At 35.4% G+C, this 22703-nt stretch overlaps 1 protein-coding gene across 1 annotated transcript in view; it reads left to right on the top strand.

Moving 5' to 3' along the window:
• The first annotated feature begins 4049 nt into the window (after positions 1 to 4049).
• The window catches only part of LOC124357204 (neurotrophin 1), a 32888-nt gene continuing 14234 nt past the window's right edge, over positions 4050 to 22703 (top strand). Inside the window, exons 1-5 of the mRNA XM_046808743.1 lie at positions 4050 to 4290; positions 14998 to 15161; positions 16604 to 16721; positions 17477 to 17704; positions 19990 to 20068. Of these exons, the coding sequence (XP_046664699.1) occupies positions 4264 to 4290; positions 14998 to 15161; positions 16604 to 16721; positions 17477 to 17704; positions 19990 to 20068 (616 nt within the window). The 5' untranslated portion in view covers positions 4050 to 4263. The remainder of the gene's footprint in view (positions 4291 to 14997; positions 15162 to 16603; positions 16722 to 17476; positions 17705 to 19989; positions 20069 to 22703) is intronic.

Genomic DNA, 22703 nt, shown 5'->3' with positions numbered 1-22703 from the left:
CTCCTTCTGAACTCTGACCTCCGAGCCGGCCGAGGTCGGGGACCTCAATTACGGCTAATTTTTGGCCTCTCCTTTGTGGATGCGAATACGCAATCGTATATTCCCAAACAACATATTCCTGCTTCAGTGTACCATTACAAAATATCCCTGCTATTAGTCTACTAATACAAAACTCATTTATTTTATCGGAATTAATCGTAACGCGTGATAGACACTTAGGATAAGGAGGTTAAATTTTATCCCTTCCAGTTTAAACATTAAAATATTTTATACATTAGTATTAAATTACATTATTCCTTCAAACAATCTTTCCTATCATACATATATGCCAATATGGAAGTTTGGTTGGAATTGATTTAAACATTTTGTCTAAACAAATTCAAGTTATGTTCCATTGTTACGGCACTAATATAGGGTGTTACTGAACTAAACTGTATATTTAGTTCAGAAAAATACTAACACCCCAGCAGGAGAAATAGGTAAACAGCAATTTTCTCGAGAGTAATTATGGTTTTCACTCTATCGCTGATTTGGAATTAGCTGTTCCTTAAATATGGTAAATTCTTTTTTACCATGGAGGAGCCGATCCACTTTTAAGCCTTATACTTCCCGTCCTCATGGGCCATTGGCATGTGCGAGGATCATATCAAACAGAATAAGGGGGAGAGTCGATACAGTACAAGGTCAATGGTACTGATAAAAAGTGCAACGGTCACAGACAGGATTCGAACCTGCGCTATCTCTAACTCAGACTCAAATTCCAACGTCTTAGACCACTCGGCCATGGCACTCCCAAAATATATGACTATTGTATTTTATCTCGAAATTATATAAAAGATGGTATTGAGTTGAACAATAAGTGATAAGCTTATTTTATCTGTTTCGGACAAAAGTTATTTTTAGAAATGTTTATCAACTATCAACTGGAAGACCGCCCAATTCGATGACTGACTCCAGCGCTGGAAGTTGGTTGAAATTGGCGAAGGATGAATTAGACTGGAATGTATGAAAAATTATGTAAGTTTGAACGTGGTGGTAATGTGGTATGAGAGTAATTTATAATTAATTAGGACGTTTGACATACAATGTGAAATTGTTACGAGCAATAAGTACAAACACGTACAAACAAACAACACTCCATTGCTCATAATTGGAGTGTACAGGTCTCCAAACGGAATCGAAGAACTTTTTTTTCTAAATTTGAAGATATACTGACAGACGTAACAAGGAAAGAACAAAATTTCATAGTCATGGGCGACTTCAATATCGACATTTTAGATGTGGAAGCCCCTTTGACAAAAACGCTTCGCTGACTTTGCTGGGGGTCTTTCGGTCTCGTCTGGTCAATAGAGGAAACCGACAAGAGTAACCGCCACTTCGGCGACAGCTATTGATAACATCGTCACCAACATAACTGACTGTAAGGTGTTAGTTATCAAACACAGCCATCTCGGACCATTACGGCCAACAGGCCATAATCAAAGGTCACGAGTTAACACGGGATCCAATCAACAAAAAGACAATCAGAAACACGAGGCCCACAAACATCGCGCTTCTAAACTCTCTGCTTTCGCGAGAGAGTTGGAAATTTCTAAATTTTTATGATCCCTTAGAACAGCAATTTGAATCTTTCGAAGAAACGTTTAAATTTTTACCTGAATGTGAGCTGTCACTTAAAAATAACACAACAAAGGCCGAGAACACGAAAGTGCTTATGGATTACCAAAGGTATATTAATTTCGCGATAGAAATTATTGTTTCTCTCAGAAAATTTCCAAGCACTCAGCAAACCTAGAATTTAAAATATTTTTTCAAAATTACAAACGTATTTACAGAAAGGTGATCAGAGCTTGCTAAAAGCATATGACACCACCAAAGCATTGCTCACGTCCAAAAATGTTTCAAAAACCACTTGGGCCATAATTAACAATAAAAATGCACATTCCGACAAACGAATTGAAATACAGATTGGAAATGAACGAGTCAGTGATTTCCACTAGGGTCGCGCTGATGAATTCAACAAATATTTTGCTTCGGTTGGAGGTGACCAAGGACTCAGTCCGCGCCAAACCCAGTCGTTCCCCCCATTAGTACGGAGCCCACTAGCCTCCATGGTTTTGTCTCCGTTACAGAGGAGGAAATTGCCACAGTAATAGGAGATTTTCCATCAAAAAAAAATCAAATGATTTGAGTTACGTGTCAACGTGGCTTCAAAAACAGTGCTCAAACCGTTTGTTGAAGCCACTTGAATACCTAACTAATATTTCTTTTCGCTCTGGAACTTTTCCCTCCTCTCTCAAAACGGTCAAAGTCACCCCAGTATTCAAAAAAGGCGACCCATATTCCGTACAAAATTACCGCCCGATTTCGATCTTGCCGTCTTTCAGCAAAGTTTTTTGAAAAGGTCTTCTTAATTCGGATCGTGAATTTTTTGGAGAGTCACAAACTGCTATAAATAAATCAGTTCGGATTCCGAAGTAGAAAGTCAACATTAGACGCAGTCGTGCGTCTAGTTGACTTGATAGTAGATGGACTTGAAGGTCAAAGAGACATACTTAGTGTGTTTCTAGACTTATCGAAAGCTTTTGACTGCGTTGATCATTACAACCTTGACTAACAAATTGGAATATTACGGGGAGTGCCTCTCCATTGGCTCAAATCGTATCTTAGTGATAGAAAACAATTCGTCAAAATTTCAAACGTGCAGTCGGGGGAGGAGTGCCTGAGTTGTGGAGTCCCTCAAGGTTCCATACTCGGTCCGCTTCTCTTCTTATTGTATGTCAACGAACGCTGGCTCATCGCTTAATAAAGGGCAAATTGTCCAGTACGCAGATGACACGACTCTCTGTTTCAGCTCAAAATCAATCCCAGAACTGGAAATTATGACATTACAGAGCTCAACAATACAATCCTGCACTTCAAACGAGCTCAATCTCAAAACAAACCCATCAAAGTCAACTTTCATCAAATTTTGTTTGCGAAATACAGACTCAAATTGGAATCCAACAGTCATGTTGGATGAAACTGAAGTCGAACACGTCCTCTCGACTAAATTCCTTGGGATGTACCTAGATAGAGGGCTGACATTGAATTCTCACGTCGGCAGTGTCTGTTCAAAGCTGTCTTCAGGCATTTATGTTCTGAGGCAGCTCTCCAAATACTGCCCAATTCAGGTACTGATGACTGCATATTATGGAATAATTTACCCACAATCTCTCGTACGGAGTTATCTTGTGGGGAGGTTTTGTGCAAACACACATTTTCAAAGAATTTTCACCCTGCAGAAAAAAAGCAGTTAGAATAATTGCAAAACTTCAACAGAGAGAGTCGTGCAGACCAGTATTCAAAAATCTCAAACTGTTGACGCTTCCCTGCCTCTATATTCTGGAAACATCTCTTTTTTTCAAATCGAAATGCGAGGTCATAAGAGGTAGTGACGTACACTCTTATGACACTAGAGGCGGGAATAACTACCGTACTGGAAGACACAGGACGGTGGCTTATAAACGATTGCCTTCGCAGGCAGGAGTTCAGTTCGTCAACAAATTACCAAATTCGATCAAAAATGCCACAATGCCTAAGGCATTTAAAACTCGTCTGAAAACCACGCTGATCTCTAAAGCTTTTATAGTACAGACGAGTTTATGGCAAAAACGGTTGGGGGACCACCTAATTGGCTAGCCATGTGATTAGAGTGGGAAAATTATGAAATGAATGAGAATTTGGGTGAATGAAAAACTGTAAGTCTGAATGAGAGCCACTGTAGTGATGAATGCAAAATGTAATTTGTATTGTTTTTTATGCAATAAAACATTGAATTGAATTGAATTGAATTGAGCAATTAAAGATTTGATTTGATTTGAACTAGCAATATCACGTTTTAGATTACAATTTTTTATATACTAAATAAACAAACCTTATAGACAGATACCACCACAGAGAGGCAGCAAGTAGTGTAGGATGACGTCATGCCAAGTGAAGTGGAGAGAGTTGAACGGTCGGGAACACAAGACACGCGGGCAGTCAGGAAAGTACCACCTGTTACCCGCGAGCGCGCGATCAGCGCACTTCTTCGTTTGTTGGTCACGGCCAACTTTCTTCCCACCTTAGTCGGTTCCCCGCCTCCTGTCCGTCCGTCAGTCGACCCGTGTCCCCGCTCTGACATGGACGACGCTGACACTCGTTCCTGCACGTGCGTCCCGCACGATCTGTGCCGCGTTCTGTGTGCGTTGTGAACAATTGTGTGTTGAATACCCGGACACTATGGATATATTAAAACTGTGCTTGTTGGTAAGTTTTAGTCCACTACAATATAACAGCATTCCTGTGTGAAAAGGATGTATTCTGAGATGTACGAATTTGGTATTTCAAGCGTCGATTTTTAACTAAGGAAACGTGAATCGTAAATAATGAAGAATCATAGTTTTCTTATAGAAAAGTATGTTGAAATACAAACAACTGTGTTTGTAAGTTTTAAAGTACGACATGTAGTCAATTTTATTTTGTTTGTGTTTTGGACTCTGTTTTCAAAGGAGTTTTGAATGTTCCACATAAACATTTAATTTCTTGGTTTGGTATGATGCCTTACACACGCGCACGGTTAAGCTTAATGTCTTGGAACCTCCTTAGATTGATAATCGGTGCTAAATGTAATATTCAATAATATAACATTGAATGCAATCTTTTCTGTTCATACTCCATTGAAACATTAAACCTTTCAACATACAATTCAAAATGTCTGGAGATAGTAAAAAAAAGTTCATTTGAAAATTAAGTATTATAAACATTTCTGGAAGGAAACGTTCTAGTTTAAAATATAGGGAGTGACAGTAATTATTTACGTATATCGTATGTATCAATACAATTAATTGTTATAAGGGTTGGTTTGTAAAAAGAACTACTAATTATAAAACTCGAAATTCTTGTAAAATCATTTTACCCGTATGGTGTGTAGCAAGCTGTGCAATCTGCCTACGGATCAGTCAACAATTGGTTATGAATCTAAATATACAAAAATATCGTTAAATTTTGCATAGCTACTGGCGTAGGCTCGAACCTGTACACTGCTTCTACTCGTGCATTTAAGTCTGTCAACCAATCGTGGTTGCTGATGAAATATGAAGTAACTCTGATAACCGAAGATAACATGCCATCAATGTACGGCCGCTTACTGTTTCTGGATCTGGCTGCACCGGGAGATCCACATTCCATTCCCAGCTACCGGTGGATGGTACAAGTCAACTGTCACATGTCGATTTCATTATTCCACAAGCGTACAGTATATATCGAATCGAAATTCATCTGCTCTGCCTATCTCAAACCTGTTATATATCCAGGACTGTGAGCTTATCCAGTACTTTATTTCGAGGTCGAGTATTGTACTGAACTAGAATATCGTTTTGCCTGAAGTGTCTAACTCAGGAAATATACAAAATAAAACTGATTTTGATAGCGGCACTGGGCCTTATAAAGGGGCGAAGGTTTGGGGACTCGAACACAATACAATACAATACAATTTAATTAGACTCTAATAAATTTTCTTAATTCAAGATGTCTACCAAATATACAATATAAAAATGCATAGCTTAACTTAATTGAGTACAAATATTAGACTACTTGATATTGACTAAGACCAAATAATAGTAAACCATCAACAGTCAAATTTATTTATATAGTAAAATAAAAAAAAGATAAAATATGAATACATTTTTGGCTATCCTAGAGTTTCGAAATTTTTAACGTAACTCTGAATTGGATAACATTTTTATAATGTGCAGTAAAATTTATGTGCAAGATACACATTTTCTCTTAAAAATGTCCGGTAGGCCTTTATGGGTGAAATATAAAGAATTAAGAAAACAGAATCTTCCGGACATTTACAGAGATACACAACATTTGTAACACTACGTTTCGAGATCTGCAATTTGATATCTTCCTCAGTGGATAACTAATGTAACGCACAACTACAATCTAGTTTAACACATTGACTGCGGTAGACGCATATACCTACTATTCCGGCTATCATAGTCAATACATGACTCATTTTGGACTCATTTAGTGGTGAAGGTGTTAAAATAAAGATATCATACCAAAGCGTTGTAACACATATAAGTAAGGAAACACAAAAACCATGTTGTGAGTCAATTCGAAGCACATTATTTCTAAAACAAGCACCCAATAAAACAAAATACGAATTATGAAAACTGAACTAAAAATGCAGTCACAACAGGTCTCCACTAACCAACCAACCACAGAGAACGAGTAGAGGCCAATAGTAAATGGCGATCATCATAGCACAAACGATAGATAACGGCAATAACGGCAAATAAAGAAACGGGAGTGGGTCCTGTTTAATAATAGTTAATTATATATGATCTTCTAAAAACCATACTGTGAGAAAATATTAGCTCATTACATTATTTTTTCTTCGATTTATTTGTTGCTTTAGGTTTTCTAGTTAATTCATAATTCATAAATTACAACAAAATGTGGCCTAATTTTGACTGATGGTTTAATTATAGGTGATTTATTTGTTTATTATTACGAACGGATTAAACCATTTATACAAAAGTAATAATACAAAACCATACTAAGTTCAAGAGAGTTACAGGACGAAACAAATGTGGATACAAATGCACTGATGATTGGAACTAATTAATGAGCAATAGAAATATAAATTCAATTATATAACATAGCAATAAACATGATAAAATTGATAACGTGAAAATATAACAATACTATAACCAATACAATTGATTAGTATAATAATGCAGTGATGAATATATAATAAAAAATGTAACAATATTAAAAACAATCAAGCTCCATATGATTACTACGACTTATAGCTAGACAACGATAATTTAGAGGAGTGTTAAATAAAAAAAGTATATGAAAAATTATACACAAGAAAAACAGTTCTACAAACCTTAAATGATGATCTGCTAATTTAATGTATGACGGCTCGGTTAATCTCCTTTGAAAGAAAGGAGGTTTCTATCATCCTAATCATTCTATCACTCTGATCGTCGTACGATGATCTCGGATCAAAAATAATGCGCAATTTTTTTTACTTTTTTGTTAATCCTAACGTTTAATGGTATTTTTGTCTGGGCTATGCATTCCAATTGCAACTACGTGTTATATTGTAATCACAGTTTTAGGAATACTGTGTGTCATCTTTTGGTTTTGTTATTTGTGTGTCTAAGAGTGGCATGTGTTTTAAACACGCTTCTAATGTTGTACTTTCGACTTACTCTTCTAATTTTCTCCAATAACCCTAGCGCATAAGAGATTTACATAAACGCAAATATATTTCAATTCTTATGTACTGATTCAGGAATAATTCTTCTGTTTCGTTTGCATTTATTAATTACTGATTTAAGGTATCCATTGAGTATAACATCCAATTCAACCATTGGAAATTCCATTTTTAATCCATCTTTATCTGATCATAAGCTCTTAGATATATCAAGTAACGAGTAATCCATTCTTTCTTTGACTGATTTTGGATAGCTTGATTGATAGTTTATATATTTCCCTGTGTATTTTTTATAAACTTAGTCTTAAGGACACCCCTTTCTCTCAATACGCACAAATCCAAAAAAGGAAGCTTGTTTTGGACCTCCATTTCTATTTTGAATTGGATGGAAGGTGCAATACTATTAATGTGATCGAAAACTCATTAAATTTAGAGACTCTATGAGGTAAAACACCAAAATTATAATTCACATAAATCCACCAGATTTTCGGTTTAAGCTGGGCTAAAGCCAAGGTTTTGTTTAAATACCTCCATAAATATTTTTTTTGAAAATAGGAGACAATAGAACCCATTGCTATTCCCTAATCTTAACAGTAAATTTAATTCAAAATAATTATAATCAGTGCATAGTACGTATTAACAGTTCCCTAATTACTGGTACGGGAAGTTTAGTACTTTCCTTTAAAGTTTGGTCTTCTTTGAGACGTGATTCAATAATTCCGAGATTATAGAGCCGGTACATTTGAAAATAGACTTTCAACGAGTCAAAATTTACAAGGTTTGTCAGTTCAAGCCAACTTTAGGGATTTTGACTACTTGACAAAATCACTAGAATTTTTCATGAAAGAGTAAGTTTTTCCTACGAACGGTGTCAAAATTTGCAATAGGAATTTCCAATTCCCTGCAAGATAAACCACGAGAGAGATGCACCGAGATGATGATAGGCCGAAGAGAGATCTTGGATTTGGGAGTTTTTGGAAGGCCAGTATATAGGGGAATTTTGAAATAGTGTGGAGTTAATCTAGATCTAAACTTTATCTGAGAAATGCTTTTTGTGTTTTCTTAAGGTGTTCACTCCCTTATGTACAAAGGCTCCAGTTGGGTCTATATTAAAGATGGGGATGAGATTAGATTTTAGATCTCGAAACGTAGCGTTACTGATTTTTTTGAATCACTGAACGATGGTAAATATCCTGAAAATTCTGATTCCCTTACAGACTTCCATCGTCAAAAAAACTTTAAACAATTAATACAGAGAACGTTGATATAAAAAGTAGTTCTGAATTTGTTTAAAGAAATATAATATGAGTTTTTAATATACCTCGGATAGTGCCCTTAAAACAGAGGGGAATGTTTTCTGTTACTTGAAAGCCTATAGTTTATTGCGACTGGACAATGCAGTTTTTATTTATTTGCATAATTTCGTAGACACAAGTTAACTCAAGTTTGTTTCGGTTTCTTGAAGAATATAAGCAAGGGATTGCGACTGTAAATTTTATGATTTTAAAATCTGAGATTATTCCCTTGAAACGTATTCATATACGAGTATTTCGACATCGGCAACTTCGAAGTTTAATTGTCAAAGCGTTAGCGGAGTTTCTCCTACCAGAAATGCAATTTCTGTCCTTGTATGTATTATCTGGTGTTATCTGTATGAACGATCGATAACATTTGCAAGCGTTAATGTAGAGGGACGAAGTGTTGTGAAACTCCAACTCTGCTACCTCTGCATCAAAATTCAAAATAATGCATTGGTCAATTTAATTTCGTTCACCGGGCCAGGCTGTCGTCCGTTGTGGGGTAAACGCGAAGCCTTCCAAGTTGACCTCGAGTTTGGTGTGCGTTTATCCTTTTTATAACCAACGGTTTTCCTTACTTCCTGCTCTTGGGGTTAGAGAAGACCGATAAATTTATCTTGACCGTCTGGAGGAAGTCTTGCAGATTTGCACGTAGTGTGGAGACCAATATTCCGCTCCTCAAGTCATCATGTTACACAATTTTAAACTTCACCAAATCAACAATTTCATTACAAAAGTGAGATGAAAGGAATATACTCAATATATCATTGGGTTTATGCATAATTCGAACTAATTGTAACCAACGGAGTAAATTAAAGTATGAGCCGTATCCAAGACACCGATCTATTAATGGATAATTGGATATTTAGAGAAAGAGTATTTACTCTGATATACAAACTATCAGAGTAAATAATCAATAACAATAATAAATAAACAATAATCTATATGATTTATATATTTCAAACTTGTTCTAGAGATACAAGAAAACAAATAATGGGTTTGAATACAACATAAAAACAGTAAAGGTATACTTTGAACTGTATATAATTTTGCGGCACTGTATTACCTAAAATGAAGGACGAGTTTATTTCAAAGTAAACATTATAGATTATTCATATGTATTTTGAAAAAAGGAAGAAATTAAATATTTTTATTCTTACGTGGAATTGTCTGAAAGACGTTATTTTAAAACTCTGCGTCATAGTGTTAATGTAATAGTGTTAGTCATATAAATTTATCACGGAAAATCGTAAACTTGTTGCCCAAAAAGTGTTGGTTATAAAATAGTAATGAGTAAACCTAATGGATTTGATTAAACTTAATTAAATGATGACAGCTATTTTCCATACTTGTTCCTAATTGTGTCCAACAATTAATGAAGGTGTAAATGTTTTTATAGAATGTTGGTATCTTCTTCGAGACATTATGTCGGAACCTAATGGACTGACGGTTAGGAACAAGCCGCGTAAAATTAAAACTAATCATTATTAAAACATGAACACATCTTTCTATTACGTCAACGAGAGTACAACAGAGGAAAGGCCCACCCCACAGTCTACAGTTTTATCGGAATTGTGGGTGGAATGAACGAATTAATGTTTTATCGATTAAAAAATAACATTGAGCTAAATAACTTTAAAAATTACGTCAACTTCCGTCATACAGATTTTATGAGCATTACCTGGTAATGAATAGAGAGAATGGGTGAATCCCAACATTGGATTACAACAATCCTGACGTTTCACAATTAAATAGAGAAAAGTGAAATTTAAAAATGTCACTAAAACTAGTACAAGTCCACTAGTATTATCACATCGAATTCCCTCTTGATATAGCAGAGTACTTATATAAGTGCCAATGGTGTTTATATAACGGGTTCCGTCGGCAGGATACAGTAAATGGTAAAACAGCGCTGCGAGGCGATCGAGCGGCCAGGACAGGACGGAACGGTACTCGACCACACAAATCCATTAGGTTTACAAGAGAAGGCAAGTCTCCCTGTTCGTATAACGAGTGTTCAGCACTAGTTAATTATGTAAGTGTTTGTCAACATCAAGTTTACCGGTTCACTCAAGTCGAATCATTGTTAACACTATTAAATATTGATATATTACGGCCTTGTTGTGACGTGTCATCTTCAGACAACAAGAGTTAAACCGAAACTACCAGTAATATATATCCGCTCTACAGTCCGCTTCAGCGCCCAAACAACGTCTAACACGACCAATCGGTATAGCCTCTTTATCACACATTGCAGTTTTTTATAATCTGATACTGTCTCATTTTTTAGGTTGCTTTTTTATTACTGTACATATTTCTCCTATTATGATAATAATATGACATTTTTGCTAGTAATTAGGCCTATGTTTTGTCAAATTTATCGTATTTTGTCACAACTATGTCCTGCTACTATTGTGATTTCCGCGTCTTAATGCTTTTATGCATAACTGGTTCATGAACTCTTGTATGTAGACACTTCAATTCCATAATCTATACTGAGCTGAAAATGCATAGAATTTCGTAGATCCTAAGCGTATATAGTAGAGGTGTAACCTTTACTCGTATGAAACCGCTTTTCAATGTTTTAAGGCACTGTGCATAGCGTTTTGATATTATGTATTGTTTAATATCCTGTCTACTTTAGCAATCGCTCTCTGAATGTCAGAAAAATAAATTAGTTTTAAATAGTGATGAATTGTGGCTCAATATATCATATATTTTTAGTATGTTTTTCAAGTATTTTATTCATGTGATTTTAGTGCACAATTTCCCCTATAACGTTTTCTTTACTGCATTCTAGTTAGTTTTATCTGTTATGTATAGAGAAATAATTTACTATATCTATATTTATCTATATAATATAGATTATCTATATAATATATTTACTATAAGGCCAAACTGCCTAAACATCATATACATAATGAACCCATAGCTTCGGCTTCTGCGCTCTTTCCAATGCGATCTTTTCAAAGTTTTCAATCTTTAAGTTTGCCTTTTTATGTAGAACTTTATAGTTTTATTTGATAATTTGTATGCATAAATATGCTTATATAGTAGTTTTCTATGCATACATTATCAAAAACCTGGCATTCTGTCACAAAACAGCATGTTGATTGCTGGTAGTGATTGCATGTACTAGTAATGAAACACTGCACGATAAAAAAAGACTGTACAGCAAAATTTAGTGGTCCAATGGTATTTTACAGTTTCTTTTCTTAAGAAATGAATGGGTTGAATATAGATTTACATATACAAAAACTGAACTATATTAGTGCATGTAGAGTTACAGTTTTACTAATCACAAGGTGTAGGTTACACCACGTGTCGTCTAACAGGATTTGCTCAGATTGCAGACATAATGTCAATACTATAGTTCATTTCATTTTTATTTCCTGTAAATAGACAGAAAGTCAATCTTATTGAAAAAACAAAAATATTTACATCTCCCTGTTAGACAAAAGAGAAATTTTTATGATCTACTGAGTAATAGGCTTCAATGCCACTGAGACAAATCTAATGGATGGACATGCGCCATCGTAGAACCTATTCTTGTCTATGTTGAAATGAAGTTTAATGCAAAATTTGAAGTCAATATACAATCTTACCCGAGATATTTTACGTATAGTTTGGCTACAAGTATCATACTGTTACATGTGATTGTATTCAGCATCTTTACAAATATATTTATTCAGAAATCTTCTCGTTGCCCATGGTTACCCACAAGACAAATGTAAAAATATTTATTAACGCTCAGACAAATCCCATTTAGTGACATGTACCAAAATCAGTGTTGATCTATATAGAAATAAAACCTCATGCAAAATTTCAAATATAGACGAAAGAATTAAGCTTTATTCTTATATAGAGGTCGATGCGTTTTCGAGATTTCGTTTTGACATACAGGAAAACAGAAAAAATAAGCTGAGATTGGCAAAAGTATATATGAAGTATAGAGGCACATGTTTGTAGCAGTCGGCCGTGAATGTTTGGCATGTTTACTTAATTCTTAACAATAACTACTAACAGGGTATCAGTAATATTTTAAATTTGGCTTTATTTCCATGGTAGATTCGTAAATTATAAGTATAATATGTTTGTACCATGTGCAGATAACATAGGCAGTCGCCGAAGTGTACTCGTTGTGTTGCGGGAGTACGTTGAGCGTTGAGCGCTGACAGGCTGTACAGTTGTACTGTCGCTGACTAGCTATTGCACACAACTGTGATTGACTAGATATTGCACTAGATATTGACTAGATATTGCACCCAAACCATATATTGAATGGTTTGGGACCATTTTTTACATTCTATAAAAATCACTAACACCGTTCTAAATGAAAATTCATGGAAAGAGACTAGACTTCACTGTTTTGTCACTAGTACTTCGTGTTTCAATCTTACTGGATCTCTTCAGGTAGGTATGGATATCAAATTGGAATGATCCATCCTACGAAATGGCTTTTAGGATACAGGAAGCTTGGGGGTGACGTGGAGGCACAAGAAATTGTAACCTTAAAGACTATTAGTCGTTTAGCATTGACTAAACTAAGTTACTTAGTACATTACACTTTTAAGAAATATAAACATAGAAGTATAAGACGCATAATAGGTGTTTCTTGCCAGTAAATTCCTCTTTTTAATTTTTATTGATTGTGAATTTTCTAATTTCCTTCGGCAATATTTAGCTTATAATAACCGAGGAAATTTTCGATAAATTTAAACAATACTTCCGTCTCCCAAATATGGAAAGTGGAGAGGAAATAAAACTATAAGAGGAAATATCCAAGAAATAATAGTTCAAATAAAAGTCTCAACGGAACATACCAATGACACCAAGAAAATATTTTCTGATTACTACGAACGAAACCCTATTTTAGCTCTAGGAATAGTCAGAAAGGAGGTAAAATTTCAGCTTCAGTTCGATGACATAGAAACTATTTCACGCCTGATAAACAATGGGGAAATTGTAAACTTTCTTTGATGATACTTACAAACAACAATGTTTATAAAAAGGGATAACATATCAAGGACTAATGGAATATAAAACGGTCTGAACATCAACAGTTGGTAGGTCCGGAGCTGTGTTTCCTGCATGAATGTGTTACATACTGCCGTTATACATGCCCAACCGCTTCGTCATACACTCACATGTCGGAATAACAGGTGCGCACCATTCCACAGTGCAACGTACTATGTTGTGTGTTTTAGAAATGGTTGTATTCCTGGCTTAAGCGAATCACAATGCTATGTAGCTTCGATAGCGGGTCTCTGTCAAAACGTAATTAATTGTTTCCACTATTTGCAGCTAAGTTCTAGATATTGGGAGAAGAATGACAACTCAAAGGTGTTTATTGTCGTATGTCACCTGCTAGGCGCTGCCACTGTCACCTTATGTCTGGAGATGACGATAAGAGTGGTGAGGTTCGTAGGCATTAATTGTTGTTTATTGAAAGTTTTAGTGTTTTTTCTCCTAGGACAAGAAGCTGAGAAATTGCACTTAGTCCTAAAAAGACCTTGGCGCTGCTTTCGGAGTGACAGGATAATCTGGATGGGTAAGGTTGGGTGCAGGGGCTGCCTGCTGTCGATATTCATGAGAAAAGATTTGAAGCATTACTCTCAGTCATGTCACCTTGGAAGAAAGGGAAGCCAGCTCTTGTACCAGCCTCTCCAGCCAAAGCGTGCAGGGGTGGCACGCCCTTATGTCTAGGCTAGTATTTAACTCTTAGGGCGCCCCATCAACTCCAACATTTCATTTCCCGTAAAAACTAGACCTATCGATCTAGACCCTTGTGCCCCAGTATCTCGACATTTGCGACTCGTAATGTGCTGCTCCTGGACATCCATAGGGTTGCCCAAATTTAAGTGACACATCGGTTTTAGTTGTACCAAGTGTAGGATCAACTGGAAAATTATAAGCTATAAACCAGCCATAAGTGAACCCTCCTGAACCTACTAACCGTTACTATTGTTTCCAAAATGGTTTCGATTTATAACTACTGTTGATAAGTTTATGAGGAGGGAGAAACGTGATGACAGCTTGCAGGCGCTCACTGTTCCATCAGCTAAACTATAATCATACGTGCATTGTTCTGATTCATTCGGACATGTAAGCCTATATGTATTATTTTCATAATGGTTCTTTTAGATTACCACAAACCAATTTTCATGCTTACATTTGCTGCTTTTGTAGAGTAAAATATAATATTAGCCAAAGTACAAATATTTTACTATAACATAAATTGAATGCTCCATGAGAATGCTTACAAGAGATAGCTGACAATGCCTGGTGTCAGGGCAGTCAGTGGTAGGTTGTACGCCTGGTGCCAGGTTAATGCACGGCTAGGTCACAAGGTAGTGGTTAGATAGTATAGGCGATTTTTTGCTATTTCATGTAGTGGCAATTAAAACTGTTTAAATTTTTATTTGCATTCTTCTTTTTTAGACAGCGGCACTATGTACAGCAGCAGGAGCAGATGGCTTGGGGGAGGTAGAGGAGGTGATGGAGGACTTCCCACTGGACGATCCTGGAGGGGAAGGTGATACCAGCAGTGAAGATGGAGGAGGACAAACAATGGATGCTTCATCAACTAGTGATGATGATAACGGGTAAGTTAAAAATATTTGATGCATCCAACTAGTGGCTGTTTCATGACAGTTCTAGAAGGCTGATACAGCCATGTCCACTAATGTCCGCTTTCACATACAACCGCGACATCATATTAGCACAGACTAAGGATTATAGAATTGTTTTTTTTATTTGTGTGTGTTATTAGTATACAGTATTCTATAAGTCGCAAAAATAGTGCTCTAGCACTTTCACCCACTTAAAACATCAATACTTTTAATAAGTAAAATAAACAAGGTCAAATATAATTCCAATAGGTCGTAGCGGAAAAACCATTATCGTAATAAAACACTAAACATTAAGAGCAGATGTCAGGATTTAGTACTACATTTTACTACTATCGTATTCAGATTCAGAAGATTTAATTCATAATTAAGTCGTAATCATAGCATTCAGAATAGGCCTTAACATTATTTGCTAAATCGAGCATAGATTATAAAAAGTAGCTACAGTTCATTCAAGTAAGGAAATAGTACTATGTAATTAGTCCTCTAGAGATCACAAAGAATGTTTTCAAGGCCAGAACTCACTCTAAAGGGCAGTGTTCTGTCCTGCAGCTACACGGTCTCGTGTTGCGAGCATTTTACCTTTGGCTGCTTTTACCACAATAGTGTACCTGAAGCGATTGTTCTAGAGCGATTATGTTTGTTGTTTGTTGAATTACGTGTAAACTGGTACCATTTGTTCAAGACAGAAGAAACTGTTTTAAAAACACCTATTAATTAGCTAAAAAATGAGATATGCATATTGTATGAAGCTTTATAACAGATGAGGGGAGGGGTGTCACTGATAACCAGTTTTATAAGACCCAAAAAATAACAAAATAATTTTTTTCATATGTGGTCTACTGATGCTGTCACTGACCATATATTGCCTGTAGCACAAGCACTCAACCTATTTACAGACAGTTGTTTAAGTTGTAAACGGCGGGATGAAATGCTATCACCTTTAGAGACTGCCCTCAGCCTCAGACCAGACTCTGCAGTCGCGCACGCGACAGTAGCAGTGGCGTCAGGGACAATGGTGCCATACGAAACAACACTAACCAGAGTTAAACTACTATCGCTCGAATACTATCGGTGAGTCACTATCGCTTCAGGCACAATGCCTATTTTAGCAGCAGGTAAAGGAACTCGGTCTCTTAAGTAGGAAGAATTCCACAAAGATGGTCGAACGATGTTATCGCAGTGTGAAGTTTAGAGCTTTTCGAACCATGCGTTTTACATATGTGTATCAGTATCTCTCTAACTGTAGAGTGCTAATATTCTTGGCCACCTATAAGATGTAGGCTACTTTCATTTATTTAAATTTCTGTTGACAAACGTTGCTGCTGTTGAATTTTGCAAGCTCTCTCATAGATTTCTTCTGGTGGACAAAAATACGTCCCAGATTTGTTGTTGATGAGATGGTTTGTTTTCTCTAGGCTGGAAGATATCAACCTGTCAGAGTTGGAACAGACGGAGGGTAACCGACAGGAGCTTCTGCGCCGTGTGATGGCAGCGGCCATGTCCAAGCCTGGGGCGCGCCAGCGTCTTGCTCAGGTAAACATTCAAGTATTGACTCTACCAGGATAATTTAACGAGTGTTAGCGAAATCTATCATCATCAGTGAGGCTGGCAACTATTCACTTCTGTTTTTATCTCGACCTATCTGTTTTTTTACTGCCTATCAGCACAATTTCTCTAGAACGAATTGACCTACAGACTTGACAATGTGCATGTAGCTAGATTTCTATAAAGGTAACGTCATGTTCGATGATGGTGTTTGGGATTTAGCTGAGCAATTACGTAACCAAAATATCCGCAGTATATCTTGAGAACGATCTCGTTTTATTCGTAGACTTTAAATTTTCCTTGAAACTTCATTTATACATAGACGAGAATGACTTTAGTAATGGTGCATATCCAATGAATAATGTGAAATGAATAAGAGAATAATATTAAAATAATCATGAGATATTTATTTATTATATGAAAGAAATATCATAAACAAATATAAAACTTCATATCATTTAGGCTGATTGTTATTGAAGCCTATCACTCATTAGGCTGACACAATTTCTCTTTTGTTACAAACTTCTTATCCGTATGATTGTCTGTTCGTCTATCTGTCCACATCTCGAGAATGGATTGAGCTGTTACGTCCTTTTGACATTTTGATTGCAACCTCAGCGAAGGCTGTTACGCGACACGTGGTGTGGTGTACCTACTCCTAAATTAGTTTTCAGCAATGGATTTGGTTTCATTCTTGTTCAAAATAAAAGAATTAACCACTAAAAGAGATTGAACCTGACCAGGTGATGCCTATTCTCCGGACGATGTCGGCGACACAGCGGCTGGCGCTGGCGGGGCTGGTTACAAGTCAGCTGATGGCTGCTCCCGGGGCTCCTCCCCCACAGATCAATGCCACCAAGACCAACCTGACCGACGACCTCATGATTCCCATCAGCATGGACATCGCTGCCATGTTCCGGGGTCTGGGCCGGGACGCCGCTGCCGCCAGAAGCAATCTCTTCAGAGGAGACGTCAGTACTTGCTATCTGTCTGGGGGAATCATAGTCTTACAATCGCTTTACAAGAGAAGTTTATACTTTTACATCTCTGACTTCAATAATCTATAGTATTATATAAAGTTCTATTATATAAAGTTCTAATGGTATCTCCCTTTGTGTTTCTGTATATTTGTTAATCAATCACGTAAAAACTACTAGATCGATTATACTGAAATTTTACATAAACATTCGTAGAGTCCTGCTTAACATAGACGACTATTCCTATTTCGAACACCGTTCCAGCCTACGCCTCACAGGTCTCTAAAGTTGCATAAATCCAAAAATAAATACATTACAGGAAACAAATAAAAAAACCTGTAAATTCAACCGTTCTGTATAAATTATGTTTAATAGCAGCCCAAATATATGTTTGATTAATTTAAATATTATTATAACTTTTGTTCACACTTATAGTTTTGAATGCATAGAGTAAGCTCAATAGTAACGTCTTATTTCCACCTTTTCCCAACAGCTGTTGAGCACAGAGAAAGAAAATATTTATATAAGAAAATTAAAGGTTTTGATAAAAATATACTTTTAACTGTACGTTTTAGCAAGTATTAAGTATTCAGTGCTTGGTCAGTACTGTAATGCAGATATCAAAGAAGTTACCACCTGACTTTTACTATAAAGTTTACTATAAGGACTCGAAACCAGATCTGTCAGTCAATCAGTCTTTATTACAGAGACATGATTTACGGGTATAGCTAAACTTTTATACATTCACATTCTAACCACATTAGGACCACACTTAAACATACAATTCAACATTCATCCATACTTTATCCATTTACCAATTTTCCACCTACAGCATCAAAGTCAATCTCCTGATTGGTAGATCTCCTAGTCAAATACCAAACATTTGGTAACACTATAAAAAGTGTTTCAAACGAGTGCGCCATTCTGTATCCCATTGGGCAACTTGTTATAAAGTGAACACCTGCCTATCAGGGCAAATACTCGTAGACTATCGTTCTGTGTTTACCACCAGTTTAGTAGTTTCCCCTGCCTCTAGTCTCATAGCAATAAATGTCTTGATCAGTTGTCATGGCGTATACATGCAGAACAGAGTTGTTTCGAAAATGTAGAGACTTGTCAGAGTTAATAGCGGAATTTTTTTTAAAGTTTCTCTACATGGCTCTCTAAAATTCGAACGACCTATAATTAAAATCGCTGAATTTGAACACTCTCATCAGCACGTTGTTTGCATAGCCACTCCACAATACCACAACACCCCGTCATCTGAACCTGAGTTGGATAATACTTGTCTAAATACCTTAAAACATAAATTCCTGAGGATAATTTCGTTCAAACATGGCCAATTTGGTCGTTGCATGTCAAATTCTGATCTAGGTGTATTCCAAGGAAATTAGTGCTGTAGACTTCTTCTAGAATCAAATCTGTTTACATGACGGCATGGCCACATCCTGAGTCTGCCAGCCGCAGAGCAAAGTTCATGACATTTTGATGTGTTTCTTTTGAGGTTGAGGCTGTTGAAATGTTTTGAACACAATTTTTGATTCCAACAAAAGTCCGTTCTTCCAAAAGAGATTTTGATTTTCTACTGAAAAAGACAGTCGTGTCATTAGTATACTGCATGACTCTTCCACGCAGTATTGATGACCCAGTGTTATTGACATTGAACAGTAGGCTTCTCAGACTTGTGTACCTACGTTTATATATTCTTTATCAGGGAACCAAGGCAAACCCAACATGGGCGTCGGAAATACAATTCAATCAAACCAGAAATGTCCATACACGTGCAAAGGCAACGAAATTGTGTGCAAAGCCAGAGAGAAATGCTTGTTCTTACCAACTCTTTACACTCAATCAAATGAATACTAATATATTTATGTTTAAACTTACTATACAAAATAATGGTAACATCAACCAAATGTATATTTAGAAGATAAAGCTGTAGAATAAATAAAAAATTGTATTTCAAAACCAGCGTACGAAAGTACGTATACATAATTCGTCTATCCGAGGTTTCATAAGATAACAATAAACCGTTATTCTGCTACACTGGAACTTATAGTGGTATGCAACGAAGTAATCTAACCAGCCAATTCAAATTAATTTTCATGAGACAATTTTATGACATACAAAATAGTAATGATTAGAAAAACTAAGTACAACTTTTAATAGAGAAATTTTATTGTATGCTTGTTTTTGGTAATGTCACCTTATAGCTGAAGTAAATTAAATATGTTTAGTACAAACATGGATGACATAATTGACTTAAGTTGCTTTTCTAGCTGTACAAGAGACATCCGCCTTACAGAAGAAAATCGCCTCACACACCAAACAGAAGAAAAACTGAAGTACCTCATGGAGGTAGGTTTATTTAACTGTTATTCAGGTAAAGGACTGGTTTTCTGTTGTTACTTTGCACACATACACGATCTATTTTCCTATATGAATGTTTATATATTATTCCAAAGTAACCTTCTTTTATATACTTTCACATAATGTGTGACGTTTGCCGTTATGAAAATTGAGAAATTATTTCAGAATAAAGTCACTTTCAGAAAGAAATTTAAATTAAATAGTAAACATTTTTCTCTTTTTTATAATAGCAAAGTGATTTTTTACACTGATGTTGAATGGGTTTGTTGTCATTCCAATATAATCAATTAAAGAATTGTTACGTGTTTATTATTAATTAAAATTACACTTTTTATTTTACAGTGTGTTCATGAATGCCACAATTTGTTTAAGTTCTTTGGCAAATTCATGAAAGAATTATCAAAAACCATTAATCAACTCATGTTTTTTACAAAATAATTAATAACTCCGCAACTATTTGAGTACTTGAGTGGCCATATTACTAGTTATCATAATTATAATTTTGTCTTCAGAACTGCTATAATTTTATTAAATTTGAAGGTTTTTATTGTTAATATAAGAGTGTATTGATGTATGTATTATGCACAATTTCAGCTCGTTTCTTCAAACTATTGTGCGGTTATTAAAGGAATGTTATTGGCTTACCACATAATCTGGAGAAGTTTGCGTTGTTCGTCGAGGATATAAGTTTGATACCACAATAAAAACAAACTAATTGAACCTCAATTAAAAACGTGTAATCCACCAGAGAAGAGATAAAACAAATGTATTTATCATTTTTTCAGATATATAGATATTAAGTTTAGTGTAGTAGATAGTACATATTTTATCTCTACTATATATTACCATTATAGAAAAATACTGAAAAGGTGTTCAATTTTAAAACTAACACGAATTAAAATTGTTCTAACAGCATGCTTTTTATACATTTGGTAAAACCACAAAGTACTCATTCTAAAGTACTGTGTAACGTAATACTAATTACAAGTGTTTAATGAGACAACTTGAAAATATATAATTATAGTTACACTGGGTTACCTTATAAAACACAACGGTAATACATCGGGACTTAAATTCGTTTCAATTGTCTAATACAGCTTGCAGTCCATCTTTTTCATGATGGGAATTCATGGATGGCATCACGATATTGATATTCTTATTCAGTATTTAAATTTGGTTGTAAACCGCAGACAATCGCGAATCTTTTTAAACTTAAAAACAATCTTTCCGCACTGGCAACAGTCATAGAATATGTTAAAATAATCTAATGCACAGGTTTGGAAACAGCAATAGCAGTTTGATTTTTCAGTAAAAATTATTGCTTTTTAGAAATAGGAACTTAGAAAAATTTTGCAAAGTTTGTATTACAATAACCTAATTTTTTAACTACATACTGTAATCTACTAATTTGTCTAGCAGATTCTTCTGATATTTTAGAACTGTCACTAGGTTTGTATTTATGTCTTCTTCAATTATCAATTGAATAGCAAAAGGACTGAGAATATCTAAAGAATGTTTTTAAGTGACTGAACCTAAAATTCAGGTCTTCAGTTACCTTATCTAAATGTTGTAGAACACATTTCTTTTAAATCCCGTTTTTTAATCGATCATTCAATGTTTCGTCAGTAAAGCTATCCATCATTTACACCTTATTGAATTGTTTGGTTCGGCCAAGTAATACTTATGGCTACAATTCTGACTTTACAATATGTTTTTCTTATACCTCACTTCACAAGCTCTGAAGTTCACGATCTAGATCTTTAAGGCCCGTCCTAACTGGGTGCAAAAAAATCAGTCGGCGACGAAACGGATGTCAGTAGTGTCCGTAGTGCTCTCAGTAGATGACAGCAATAAAGGGATGCGCGACGGCTGTACGGAAGGTAAATTCATTCTTGTCGCTGCTGTCTCTCTATTTAAGACGTGTTTTTCTTCAACTGCAAAAACCGGTGACGTTTCGTCACAAGTCACGCCGTGTTTTGTCGCTGGAGTTGCACCTGTATAAATATTTAGGTGTTAGTTTAGAACAAGAATTAAATTTTGTTATTACATATCTATATTACATAGCCTACTCAACTAAAATATTCTATTACAATGCTTTACTATTAAAAAAACCGGTTGTAAGAAACATTATTTGGAACCTTGTACTTTGATTTGGTACATACCAAATTACAATATGGAATATTCAGCTGAAGGTGTACTTTCATAACTTACTTTGATAGGTCTTTTTAAAAACGTTTAAAAAAAACATTCTCTGAAAATAAAATTTTAAAACAAACTAAACAAGAATATTATTTTATAAAAAAAGCTGTAATATCGAAACAAAAAATTGCATTGTAACACTAGAAGAACAAAGAAAAGTAATTTTTCGAACGCCTAAAGTAAATAAATTAAGTTTTTGGCATTACTTTAAGTTTAACGACCTAAGCTTTGGAATAAGTAATCTTGCATATGAAATAAGAAACTGTATGAATACAAATAATGTACTCGTCTTTAAATTAAAGTTTTGATTCCTTGTATGCAGAGCATGTTATCATAAAACTGATTGTATTAATTTGGAATGGAATACGTTCTTTTATAATTTTGTTTTGAATTGGAAGCCTTCAAAGGTGGTAATACGGCTTCA

This window comes from Homalodisca vitripennis, chromosome 3, assembly GCF_021130785.1.
Source record: "Homalodisca vitripennis isolate AUS2020 chromosome 3, UT_GWSS_2.1, whole genome shotgun sequence".
Taxonomy (NCBI): Eukaryota; Metazoa; Arthropoda; class Insecta; order Hemiptera; family Cicadellidae; genus Homalodisca; species Homalodisca vitripennis.
The sequence above is the reverse complement of the archived record's forward strand: the minus strand, read 5'-3'. Positions and strand labels throughout refer to the sequence as shown.